This window comes from Emydura macquarii, unplaced genomic scaffold, assembly GCF_026122565.2.
Source record: "Emydura macquarii macquarii isolate MOO-44397 ecotype Brisbane River unplaced genomic scaffold, CSIRO-AGI_Emac_v2 contig_2432, whole genome shotgun sequence".
Lineage (NCBI taxonomy): Eukaryota > Metazoa > Chordata > Testudines > Chelidae > Emydura > Emydura macquarii.
In genome coordinates this window covers 2,312,088-2,325,892 of record NW_027132569.1, presented here as the reverse complement: position 1 = coordinate 2,325,892, position 13,805 = coordinate 2,312,088, and the positions used below count along the sequence as shown (strand labels likewise).

The 13,805-nt window shown below is 43.6% G+C and overlaps 1 protein-coding gene across 2 annotated transcripts in view; it reads left to right on the top strand.

The window, feature by feature from the left end:
- The window catches only part of TBX20 (T-box transcription factor 20), a 195,526-nt gene that overhangs the window by 121,989 nt on the left and 59,732 nt on the right, over nt 1-13,805 (top strand). For both annotated transcript variants that reach the window (XM_067562505.1, XM_067562503.1), the window contains one exon: nt 5,142-5,199. In XM_067562505.1, coding sequence (XP_067418606.1) covers nt 5,142-5,199 — 58 coding nt within the window. The remainder of the gene's footprint in view (nt 1-5,141; nt 5,200-13,805) is intronic.

The window sequence follows — 13,805 nt, the reverse complement described above, 5'->3', positions numbered from 1 at the left end:
ATCTAGACTTCCTGTTTTTCACAGACATCTGCCCCAGCATTGTCAGAGAGAGAGAACACATAGAGCCAGGCTCACTTCATGTGTTCACTGTTTACCCACTCCCTCTCCTACTTTTTCTAGTTATGCTAAGTTCCTGCAAAGGCTGGAAAATGGCTAAAAGCTGCAAACGGAATAATTGACAGTCCATCCCAGTAATTGGCAGTGGCTTAGAGACCTGGTTGATTGCTAAAATGTCTGTATACCGATCGTGTCAGACCAACCTAAACTCCTTTTTTGAGAAGATAACTGATTTTTTAAACAAAGAAAATGCAATAGATCTAATCTACTGGATTTCAATGAGGTATTTGATACAGTTCCACATGGGAAATTATTAGTATATTGGAGAAGATGGGGATTAATATGAGAATTGAAAGGTGTATAAAAAGGAGACTACAGTAGGTCATACTGAAAGATGAACTGTCAGGCTGGAGGGAGGTTACTAGTGGAGTTCCTCAGGTATTGGTCTTGGAACCAATTTTATTTAACATTTTTATTACTGACCTTGGCACAAAAAGTGAGTGTGTGCTAATAAAATTTGCAGATGACACAAAGTTGGGAGGTATTGTTAATATGGAGGAGGACCGGAATATCATACAACGAGATCTGGATGATCTTGTAAAGTGGAATAATAGAAATGGGTTGAAATTTAATAGTGCAAGGTCATGCATTTAGGGATTAATAACAAGAATTTTTGTTATAGGCTGGGGATTTATCAGTTGGAAATGACAGAGAAAGACCTGAGTCTGTTGGTTGATCACAAGATAACTATGAGCCGTCAATATGATGTGACAGTGAAAAAGGCTAACACAGTCCTAAGATGCATCAGGCAAGATATTTCCAATAGAGAACAGGAAGTTCTATCTTCGAGTGATTGCTCATATCCATTCTAATATAGGTGAGTGCGCGCCCCATGCACTGGTGCAAGCCCTGTAGGGTCGGCTTAGGCGCCTCCTGGAGTACCGCGCTCATGCCGCGGTATATAGGGCGCCGCCAACCCTGCGGGCCCCCAGTTCCTTCTTTCCACCTGTGACGGTTACTGGAACGTCTGCCTCTTGCTTCAGCAAGTAGCATCCCCTTTGTTTGAACTGTGACTGTTGATTGTTGTTTAGTATAGTGTTAAGTAGTTATATAGTTAATTAGTTAGATAGCCCTCAGGGGCTTAAGGTTGGGCCATACCTGGCTCAACCGGCTTCAAAGCATGCACCACATGCAGAAAGGCTTTTCCCGTGAGTGACCCTCACCAGCTGGGGCATCTCCTGACTCCCCCCAGGCTGGACGAGCAGTGCGGGGGAGTTTCGGCACGTGGTGTCCTTCCCATTCTTCCGTTTCGGCACTAGGCCCTGATGGGTCGATGTTGGTGCTGGTGGAGCGCTCCGCACCGAGGAGACACTCGGTGCCGCAGGGGAACGCGCCGGTTCGAAGTCTGGGCAAAGCGCAGACTCCATAAGGATGGCCTTCAAGTGCGCATTTCTTTCCTTCTGAGTGCGGGGCTTGAAGGCCTTACAGATTCTACATCTGTCCTTTCTGTGCTGCTCTCCGAGGCAGCGATCGTGAGGGTCACTCACGGGAAAAGCCTTTCTGCACACGGTGCACGCTTTGAAGCTGGTTGAGCCAGGCATGGCCCAACCTTAAACCCCTGAGGGCTATCTATCTAACTCTAACTATTTAACTACTTAACAACTATACTTAACACTATACTAAACAACAAGCAACAGTCACAGTTCAAACAAAGAGGATGCTACTTGCTGAAGCAAGAGGAAGACGTTCCAGTAACCGTCACAGGCGGAAAGAAGGAACTGGGGGCTCACAGGGTCGGTAGCGCCCTATATACCGTGGCATGAGCGCGGTACTCCAGAGGGCGCCTAAGCCAACCCTACGGGGCTTGCTAAGGGGGCAAAAAGTTCCGGAAACCAGTGCACGGGGCACGCACTCACCTCTGTTGGAATGGATATGAGCAACACATCTCGAAGAACAACAGTTACTGGTAAGTAACCTTGTTTTTTAGTACACATTTTAGGCACTGGTGAGACCTCATCTGGAATTCTGTGTGCAGTTCTGGTCTCCCATGTCTGAGGAATTCAGACTGGAACAGGTGCAGAGAAGGACTACTACTAGGATGATCCAAGGAATGGAAAACCTACTTTGAGAGAGTAGACTCAAAGAGCCTGGCTTGTTTAACCTAACTCAAAGAAGGCTGAGGGGAGATATGATTGCTGTCTATAAATACATCAGAGGGATAAAAACCAGGGAGGGAGGGGAGTTATTTAGCTTAAGCACCAATGTGAACATAGAACAAATGGATATAAACTAGCCATCAACAAGTTTAGGCTCGAAATTAGGTGAAGGTTTCTAATCATTGGAGTGAAGTTCTGGAACAGCCTTCCAAGGAAAGAAGTGGGAGCAAAAAACCTAACTGGCTTCAAGACTGAGCTTGACAAATTTATGGAGGGGATGGTATGATGTGACAGCCTATCATCATGTGGCCTATCAGCGACTGCCAGTAGCAAAAATCCCCAATGGCTGGAGACACAGGATTCTAGATGGTGAGGGCTCTGAGTCACTACAGAGAATTCTTTCCCAGGCATCTGCCTGATGTGTCTTGCCCACATGCTCAGGGTCTAACTGATTGCCATATTTAGGGGTGGGAAAGAATTTTCCCATGGGTCAGATTGGCAGAGACCCTGGGTTTTTTTTTGCCTTCCTATGCAGCATGGGGCACTGGTCACTTGCAGGTTTAAAACAGAGTAAATGCTGAAGTCTCTGTAACTTGAAGTCTTTAAATAATGATTTGAGGTAACTCAGCCAGAGATTAGGGGCTCTATTACAGGAGTGGGAGGGTGAAGTTCTATGGCCTGCAATGTTCAGGAGGTCAGACTAGATGATCATGATAGTCTCTTCTGACCTTAAAGTGCTTTGAGCCTGAGATTTTCTCTGTTTCCTGGTTGAGTTTTTGGTAGAGGTTTTCAGTTAGGCTCTCATGCAGTTTGTCATTGCTGAGGAAAGATGTAATTTAGTTTATAGGCTGCTGGTTTTCACATGACTTCACTCCCATGGAATTCTGTGTGTAGTATATTCCATTTAGAAAAAAATGTGACGAAAATGCTGGAAGGCTGCAAAGTCAAGCACTCAAAAGTTAGGAAATACCAGATTTCATGTAGTCTGTGAAATCTTAATTCTGACTCTTGTATATATTCATTACAAAATCACATTTTTCCACACAGGACCCCATCTCATTCAAGGCACAGGATGTACTGTGCTCAGCAAAAGAGACAGCTGTCAACATTTCTCTTTATCCTCAACATTCAGTGTATGGACCCCATGCCTTATTTATTTCACAAATGCTTCACCCAAACACTGCACTGAATGTGGCACTGATTTTTTTCATGAATTTTCTGTGGTGCCTATTAGCATGGCCACCTGAGTGTGTCTCCAAACATTAATGAATTTATCATCTTAATACCTCTGAAGTAGGAAAGTAGTATCCCTCACTTTACAAAGGGGAAAATGAGGTGTCATATCCTAGCAAGTGCTAGTCACTAGGACTGTTGTGAGGCAATCCAAACCTCTGCTGCTGTAGACTGTTACTGGTTGTTTCAGGCTTCTCTTGCTCTCAGTGGGCTGCAGCAGTTTTTCTTTGGCTCCTCTGGCACGTTTCCTGGGCACAGGCTCAGTCTGCTTTACTTTCATGGAAAGGGAGCTCCTCAGCTCATCTGCTGTAGGCCCCCAGGATGAGTCCTGAGCCCCAAGAAAACCCAGTTACTTAAACCTACTTCTTTTCCACGACTTCACCCAAAAGATGTGAAGCTTCTAGTTACATTTTAACTCTCAGGGACATGGTACAATGAGCACATGGTCATACACTGCACAGGTCTAACACATTTATTCTCTTTACTTGTGTAAAGCACCAGAGAGTATAGATCATACAAAAGAATAAACATCTGAAACAGCAATGTTCCTCATTAGCTCACCCTTCCTTTGTGAGCCCTTAGGGAACCATCTGGGTCCAGGAAGGCAGCAGGTGTGTAGGGAGCCTTCTACTCAGACCAACCAATATTTAACAGCCTTCATTTCTCTCTCTTGTATATCCGGCTTGTGCAACCTTCCTACTTCCCCATGCTTCCTCTTCCCTTTTCACTCTTAGTTTCTCTATGTGAGTGAGAGTGTGAAAGTGTAAAAAACCCCTCCTAGTCCCCTGCCTTGTTGTTCTACTCCTGATAAGTTTGCACTACTCCCTTCCCCTCTCCTTCTGAGGAGTCTGCTAAAATGGTTTTTCTAAGGGTGTATCTGTTGTCCCAAATGTATGCACCTGAATAGGATCATTGAGTCCTTAGCATGCCGCATAGTATCTGTCTGGTGTGTACCTGCTATAGGACCTGTCAGCATTGGTGGATCTACAAATATATAGGTATTCATGATACATCAGGTTTTTTGTGATACAACTTCACAATATTAATCAGAATTAATAAGTTGTACAGAGGGAGCCTCAATTCATAACAAGCACAGATTTGAGTTTCCAATTTTTGAGTGCCCAAACTGAGACACGTAGGAGCTGATTATATATTTTTTTTTTCAAAGGTGCTGAGAATCTGCAGCTCTCATTGACATTCAGATGGCATCCCATTGAAGTTGCAAATACTTAGCACTTCTGAAAATCAGGCTCTGGGAGTATCAAATGGGGTACTCAAAAATGAGGAACACCTAAATAGTTGCTGTCTCTAAAAATGTTGGTCTAAGAGGGAAGCCTGCAGCAGAGCTAGGCAACCAGATCTATTTTACTCCACTGGTTGTGTGTTAAAGGTATGGAAAGTTCAGAGGAGTTCTGCAGGGAAGAGATGTGATATGAGGGTACAGGCCAAGGGTGGACGGTTCTAAAACTACCATTGGTTCCCTATCTAGGTTCTTAACTGGTTTACGTTGTAATTCACTTTCCCATCTCCTCCTCTCAAATAATATAAATACATAATGTCTGTCTACTACTATGTGTTTAAAAGTGAGAAATTAAATATTTGTGTGCGGACAACTCTTGTGAATTTGGTTTTCAGAAGATATTACTTGAATATTATGAAATTCTGTTGCACTCATTTTTTATTTTCTTTTCACAGTGGGAGCCGTCTAGGAGGCCTAGTTACAGTATTGTGCTACTTTTTCAATCATGGGGAGGTAGGTCTTTCAGACTTTGAATTTTTTGTTTTAGAACAAATCAGGTGTGGGATTTTTACTTAAAAACAGAGAATGCCTGTAGTTTACATTTTAGCATAGGTTTAAAAATAAGAAAACATTATTGAAAAGAAAATATGTAGTATTTTGAAAGTACCCTGAATGCAAACTTTTTGTGGTGTTTAAGATGCCACTATAGAAACAGCTTTATTCACTGAATTTCAGTTTTTGTTTCCCAGATGTCTACGTGTAGAAAAACTCTTGACAGAAATCCCCTACTTTAAACTCCTTCATAACTAAACATCAATCTCAGTATGCAATATTGTGGATTGATGTAATTTATCTTTTAGCTAACTTTTTTTAATGAGGGAAAGTGGAACATATAAGAAATGTTGAAACCTAGAGACATGACTTATTTAGTCATTTCTTGTTTTCTGAGGGTGACTTAGCATTCTTGGTCAGGTTGTTTACTAATGCCCTTAAATTTAATTTAGATCAGTAGCATTCTTATTGCTTAGTAATATAATCCAAGCAAGTTTATTTGAATATAATTATGAGAGCTGGATTCCCTTTTCCCCTCTGTTAAATATAAAGGCGATGGTATTGTGGGTTGTGGAGAAATGTAGGCTGATGTATGTGTCAAGTGGAGATTTTAATTGCACAAAAATCAGGACATTAAAAACTGATTTCCATCTCCACTCCAGAAGTAAATTGTTTCTGTACATATACTGTGTATAATGCATAACACTATGCATATAGTCAGAAGACTATAGTATGTGTGAAATTCTAGCCCCAGTGAAGTCGGTGAAATTCCTATCGACTTCTCTGGGGGCCAGGATTTTAGCCTATGTTTGCATGGTTATTGTTGCTGTGGAAATGAAAACTATAGCTGTGAATACCATCCCTGGTGCTTTTAAAATGTGTATCTACTGTTACATTAACTTTCTTATGCTGAACATAGAGTTGTTTGTATATTCATATGGTTATGTTATTCTTTAAGGCATTTAGATGACATTTTCAGAGGTATTTTGTTGCATAAGTGCTTTTGAAAATTTCACTAGAAACCGGCATCTTTAGGTGCCTTAATACCTTGGAAATGTGGCCTAGACCTGTCTGTTCTGTAGACGTTTCATAAATAAATGTGTTCATTCTGATGTCTCAAATATTTATTTCTCCAATTTATAAAACTGCACCTTTCAATCTCTAGCTGCCTGTGATTTTTTAGAGGTTTGTACACTATCACTGACACAATGATAGTTAGTTTGTTTGACAGTCACCACTATTGCTCATCACTCTCCTTCTAGATATCTCCTCTAACAACCCCTGAACTAAAACCTGAGTAAATGAATAATTTTTGTGGTGTGCTCTAGAGAGCAACAAACTTTGCTTCTCCTTATAGTTTTACAAAACACAGTATATCTTTCTTCAGAAACACACAAATGGAGCAAGTTTTAAATCATCATTTTAGTTACAATATAATTTTAGTTATCTGAAAATCAGGAAAGGTAGATAATGAATAAATAATTGAAGTTCAGATAGCCACAGTTGAACAGTATTTTCTGTCAGTATACAGATGTTTAGTCTACCAGAGTCTGTCAGGCTACGTATCATTTAGAAACTGTTCACATCAATGCAGAATTCTAATGCCAAGCTTTTGAAAAAAGCTTTATTCCTTTAGAAAAAGGTTTGTTTAATCCAAAACATCTGAATTTTTTTCTATCACTATTGTGATCTCTTGCGTTTTGAAAGAATAAATGATTTTAAGTGCCCTTTGACTCTGTTTCTGGTTTTTTACTTAGAAATGTGTTCTTTGAGGATTGGATGTGTTCATTCCACTGTAGGTGAATGTGGACCCCGAGCACAGTCACCGGAAATTTTTCCCTTAGTGGTACCCAATGGGGTGGCTCAAGTGCCCTCTGGTGTTACATGCATATACTGCTGGTATAATGTGCCCAGCTGACCTGTGTCCGCCCCTTCATTTCCTTCTTGCCTCCCGTGACAGTTGCTGAACTATTCTCCTTGCTTCGGCAAGCTTTTTCTGTGGTCTTCCTTTTATAATTGTATATAGTTTAATGTGGCTCCGTTAGTTAGTGGAGTGGAGTTTTTCATTTCCTGGTACTGAGGTATGCCTCAGTCGCCGGGCTTCAAGCCCTATGTCTCCTGCAACAAGGCTATGCCCCTGAGCAGTCCGCACTCTAGCTGCCTAAGTGCCGGGGAGAGGCTCACTTTGGGGACTTTAAACTTTGCATGAAAGACCAGGAGGTTAGGCTAAAGTTTTTACTCATGGAGGTGCATGAGACCTTCCTCTGAGCCGAGCTGGTTGGACTTGACATCGAAGACCTCGGTGTTAGTAAGTAACGCTTCTCTGCTATGCAAAAGTCCTGGCAGTGTTCACCAACCCCCATGCCTACGAAAAGGCACAAGAAATAGCGGGCTGAAAGGGGACGGTCCTTAGCACCAAAGACTGCCAGGCATTGGAATCAGAGTAGAATGAGACCTAAGCCAGGCCATTCCACTGCCTTGGTACCGCAGCAGTCAGCGCTCTGGCTCTTAGGCAAGCAAGATTGATTCCAGTACCGCATGAGCTGTTCACTTTGGGGATGCAGCATGGTAGCAGCACAATTGTGGTGCCATCCATGCTAGAAGCCTTTGCTGCTACCAGAGACCTGCTATTGCGGTCTGTACTGGTAACTCCACCAGTACAGGAATTAGCATCCAGTTACCATTTGGTACCAGGCCCCATGGTACTGGCTAAGGGGAAACCAGCAATGCTGGCTTGACGCAGGCTTCCCAGACTCAACACCAGTCTTCTGCACTGGTGGGCATCGCACCTCCATGGTCACTAGATAGACTCATCATCTTCTGAGTTGGAGTTCTGGTCATACTCCTCTTGTCCAAGGAGTTGCTCCTGCCACTCTCCCAGATGCTTCTACCCTGCCATGGACCCAGGCACAGGGGTGCATTTGAGTGCTTGGCCTAGCGGTCACTGGGGACCTATGCCAGTGTAGTGGCTCTTTGGAACTCATGGAGGATTCCCCCAATTAAGGGGTCCTATTCAAGATGCTTGTATTCGGTGGATTCTGAAAGAAAAGTACTAGAGGCCTCAGCAGTCTCTCTGGTACTCTGCCTCACTGCCCATTAAGATTTGTAGAGGAAAAGGAGCAGGGGTTTTAGGTGTAGGCCACCACCCCGTTCTACCTTGATGTCAATGTCTGCTGCACCCAGACATCTAGAGGGTTCTAAGCAGGCATTTTGAAGGGATGCTAAAGGATGTCGTACCAGTTCCTATGATGCTGGATCCTGTTTCCCCTTTATTTGCAGACTGCCTGTCCCACTTCATCAGTGCATGGTATATATCACCGTGGACCATTGAGTGCTGAGCACGGTGAAAGGAGGATATACCTGCCGGTTTATTTCTTCCCATCCTCCCTCCCTGTCCTTCAGTAACTCATCTCACAACCAGCTTCTAGCCCAGGAAGTTCAATCTCTTCTTCATGTGGGAGCCATGAAAGGGGTTCCACAGAGTTTAAGAGGGAAAGGATTCTACTCTTATTGTTTCCTAATTGCAAAAGCCAAGGGTTGTCTCAGACCTATTCTAGACTTCCCGAGCTCAAAAGTTACATCAAAAAATTAAAATTATGCATGGTCTCCCTGGTTTCCATTATTTCCATCTTGGTTCCTGGGGATCGGTATGCAGCCCTTGATTTAAGAGACGACTACTTTCATATATTGATATACCAAGGCAACAGAAGGTTCCTCAGATTCATAGTGAAGCACATGCACTATCAATTTGTGGTACTCCTGTTTGACTTGTTGGCAGCTTTGTAGGTGTTTACAAAAGGCATGGTGGTAGTGGCAGCCTTCCTGAGGAAACTGGGGGTGCAAGTCTACCCATATCTGGATGACTGGCTAGTCAGGGGCAGGTGCAGGGCTCAGGTAGAGTCAGTGTTCACTTCATGCAGTCAACATTCAAGGTCCTAGTCCTGCTAATAAATGTCCTAAAGTCTATCCTCACTCTGATACAGAGGATAGAGTTTAATGGAGTGGTGCTCAACTCCACTCAGGCCAAAGCCTTCCTCCCAGAAGGTTGTTTTCAGATGATCGTGTCTCTGATAGTACACCTCAAGGGCCACCCAAGTACAACTGCCTGGAATTGTCTGAAGCTTTTGGCTAGCATGGCCTCATGCACATATGTGGTGCAACACACAAGCCTCTGTGTACTCGCCAAACCATCGTGATCTGGACTCTGAACTCATGATACCTTTTCAGGTCCCTCAGTTAGTGGCTGGATCCATTTGCTGTTTTAACAGCCTCAACCATCAATGTCCCTAGTCTCAGACATGTCAGCACTAGGCTGTGGAGCTCAGTTGGGGCTCTGAAGGACTCCAGGCCTTTGGTCTCTGGAGGAGCTCCCACTTCACATCAATGGCAGAGAACTCATGGCAGTTCACCTAGCCTGTTAGGCATGTCTGCCTCACATTACATGAAAGAATGTGTTGGCTCATATGGATAACACTACTGCCATGTTTTATCTCAGTAGGCAGGGAGAAGCTCATGCTTCCCCCCGTGTCAGGAAGCAGTTCAGCTATGGGAGCTTTGCATATCCCATTTAATCCACCTCAAAGACTTTCACCTTCCGGGAGCACAGAATGTGGGCTGGCAATTTGCCTTAGCAAGTCTTTCTCCAGTCACCACGAGTAGTCTCTTTGTCCAGACATTGCGAGGGACATTTTCCAGCAGTGGGGGAACTCCCCAGATAGACCAGTTTGCAATCTTTTACAGCAGGAAGTGTCACCAATTCTGCTCCCTGTGAGACCGCAGTCCGGGATCTCTCATGGCCTTTCTGCTCTTGTGAACAAGTCACCTGTACTGTGCTTCCCCCCATCCCACTTGTGCACAAGGCACTACTAAAGATCAAGTGGGACCAGGACCGGGTCATTCTGAGTCCCAGCATGACCCTGTCAACATTGGTTCACCACTCTGCTAGGCCTCTCTGTGGCAGCTCTGATCCCACTACCTGATTTTTCAGGACCACGGTAGGCTACTCCACCCAAACCTCAGCCTCCTCCATCACATGGCCTGGAAACTCCATTGCTAAATCCAGGAGAGCAGGTTTGTCAGGTCCTAATAGGTATAGGAAGCCCTTCACTGGTGCCACTTACCTCTCAAAGTGGAAGCAGTTCTCCATCTGGGCTTCCCAATATGGAGTCTCGCCCATGTGTTCGTTATTACAGGAAATACTAGAGTATTTATTACACCTGAAGCAGTAAGGCTTAGCTATCTCCTCAGTCAAAGTTCACCTTCCAGCAATATCAGCTTTCCACCCTCGAGTGGATAACCGATCTGTTTTTTCACATGAGATGTCTATCCGTTTCCTCAGGGCCTAGAAAGATTGCACCCCAAGTACGAGAGCCTTCTTCCTTGGGACTTGAACCTGGTCTTATCGAAACTTATGGGACCCTCGTTTGAGCCATTGGCAACATGCTCCTCATCATACCTCTCCTGCGAGATGGCTTTCTTAGTGGTCATCGCTTCGGCCAGAAAGATCTCGGAGATCTGCACTCTCGCATCGGGACCTCTGTACGCTGTCTTCTTTAAGGATAAGGTGCAGTTACGTTCTCACCTACCCGAAGCCACATGCAAATAGGAAAGAGCAATGTCTTCACTCATTGGACGTTAGATGAGCCCTACTGTTTTACATAGAAAGGACCAGACCATTCCATAAATCCACCCAACTGTTTGTAGCAGTAGCTGGCAGGGTGAAGTGTCTCCCTGTCTCTGCTCAGAGAATTTCATCCTGGATCACATGTTCGCTTATTCGCATATGTTACAATCAGGTGGGTGTTCCACCATCGGATAACCTTGACTGCTCATTCCACGAGGTCGCGTCATCAGTGGCATTCTTAGCATAAATCCCTATTCAGGACATTTGTAGAGCAGTGACTTGGTCACACATGTTCTCTTCTCATTACGCCATCACTCAACAGTTCAGGATCAAAGCTAAATTTGGTCAAGCTGTTTTGCAGTCAGCGTGTCCATGAACTCTGATTCCACCACCTATGCAACTGCTTGGGAGTCATCTACAGTGGAATGCATATGTGCAATCACTTGAGGAAGAAAATATGTTTACTAACTTTCTGTAACTGTGGTTCTTTGAGATGTGTTGCACATGTCCATTCTATGACCTGCCCTTCTACCCCTCTACATCGGAATTAGCCGGAAAGAAGGAACTGAGGGAATGTGGGGTTGACTGGGTGCTTTATGCTGGCACTATGAGCGTGTGGCATCAGAGGGTGCTCGAGTTGTCCTGATGGGTACCACTGAGGGAAAAATTTCCGGCGACTGCACTCAGGGCACACACACACCTATGGTGGAATGGACATGTGCAACACCTGTTGAAGAACAACCATTTTGGAAGGTTAGTAACCGTTTTTTGTCTGGTTCAGATGGAATCTAACTGCCATGTGGCTCCATTCTGAGTTGAAACTAGTTGTCTTTTCCTGTTTGCTCAGTTGAGCTTGGTAAAGGTCTTTTGTATATGTTCAACTACATTTAATTGCATTGGAGCATCTTGAACTTCTTTATAATAGATGTCAGATTTTGTTGAAATAGTCGTGTTTTTAAGATTAATGAAAAACCTGAGGGATGAAATGGCTAATAGAAGATCTATCAAATGGAAGTTCAAAAATAATTATTCTGTGAAGATACCATCTGTGCAGGATTCTCATTTGTGCAGTTCAGGCACAACTTCTCAAGTTCTAAAAATGTCTGGTTCCTAAGGGTATCAGACAGGTATAAAGGTGCCACACCCCACCATGGAAGTGAACCACTGTCCTTTGACCTTTCCAGTTAGTTCCTTCTTCAGGGGTGCACCCAGTAATTTTTCACATTGTAGGCACAATCAAACTCCTTTGTCTGCCCTGTCCAGGGCTCCTCACTACCCTTCTACTGGCCTGTTCCCCCATGTGGAACTCCCTGTACTAGTAGGTCTTGAGGCTGTTGCTAGTGAGTCCTGTGGGTAGAGCAGAGGGGGGACAGCTGCTGGAAGCGGCGTGAGGCTAAGCAGGCCCCTGGCAGGGAGCTCCGATTCAGGAGCCAGCCCCATGGCAGTGGTTAGGAGGAACAGTGCTGGTCACCCCACTGCCTACTCAGTTTTGGCCCTGAGGCTCACCTGTCATGATAGAGGAGCCACAGTGCCAAACCTCAGTAGCACTGTGACCCTCGTGCATCAGGTTGCAATGCTGTTTACTCAGTATTGGTCCCATTGTCCGCCTCCCTGTCATGAGGCAGGGGCCACATGGCCAAACCTGAGTAGGCAACGAGGCAGCCAACACTGTTCCTTTTTGCTGCTGCTATGGGCCTGGCTTCTGTGTCAGGGCTCCTCACTGGCTCCTTCCCAGCCATGCCCTGCTTCCATTAGCCTGAGTCCTAGGTGTCCTGCTAATGGCATGCATTGTGTGTATGGCCGTGCGCACTGCTGTCCTTGACCACAGATGAGCACCGTTACAGCTTCAACAAAATACCAAAGAAATCAATTGTGTGTGTGTATTATATCAAATAACTGTTTGTTTGGTATAAAATAAAATATTAATGTGTTACTTTGGGCTATCTTGAAAAAGAAACATTTACCTTACGGCGATATTACATTTCAAGCATAGGAAAATGGCACAACTCATGGTAAAGTCAATATGGCAATAAGGTAAATGCTTCCTTTTTGTGGTTGCTCATCCTACATATCACTTTTGTTTTTACTACTTTTTTACTCTTTTCTTTCTATATCATGCAGGTTTTGATATATTTAAGTGTGGCTGTACTCTGAAAAGTAACTGTAAAAAATGACAGCACTTCACAGTATATGTGTTTTTAGCATAATATCTACTTACTTCACCCAAAAAAAAAAAAAAATTTACAGTTTAGCTCATGTTTGTGCTGCAGAGCCAATACAGCAGAGAGTGAGCGTGATTCAGTTTCTTCTTGTTAATTCTTAAAAAATTGTTTACTAAGTTCCAGTTGATTACACCTATTAAAATCATTTGAAGACTAATGGGGTTATACAGGTATTTCTGATGGTTTAATTTTAAGATATTCTGGATGAACAGTTATAAACTGGGGAAATAATTTGCTCTGAAGGTCCTTTTTATTAGTTGGGATGGTGCAAGAGTAAGAGAGAATCCAGGCTGATCCTGATCAGGACTTGTTTGCATGGCTGGCAGTTAAAATAAATAAAAAGTAGGAAAAAACGAACCTGTCAATCAAATATACCTGATTTGGAAATTAAGGATAAACAAAGCAGCACAGTGTTGCATTTGGTCACTGTACAGAGTGGAACTGCACTTTAAAATGTTTGGTTTTTTTTAATATCTTTTCAATTGACATTTTTTTGCCTCCGTTTTCAACAGCTTATTAGAACCACTCCATCTTCGTGCTTCCTTTTTTCAGCTGATATTAAGATATTTCATAATCATTTTCATTCCTTAAATCTGGATTTTGTTCTTTTCCCTTGATTAAACCTTTTCTTCTGTTTAAATTGTCTCTCTCCTGCCTCCTTTGTACAGCATCTGTCCCTTGAACTCTGTCCCTCCTGTCTTGATGTAGCTAGCAGAGGACAT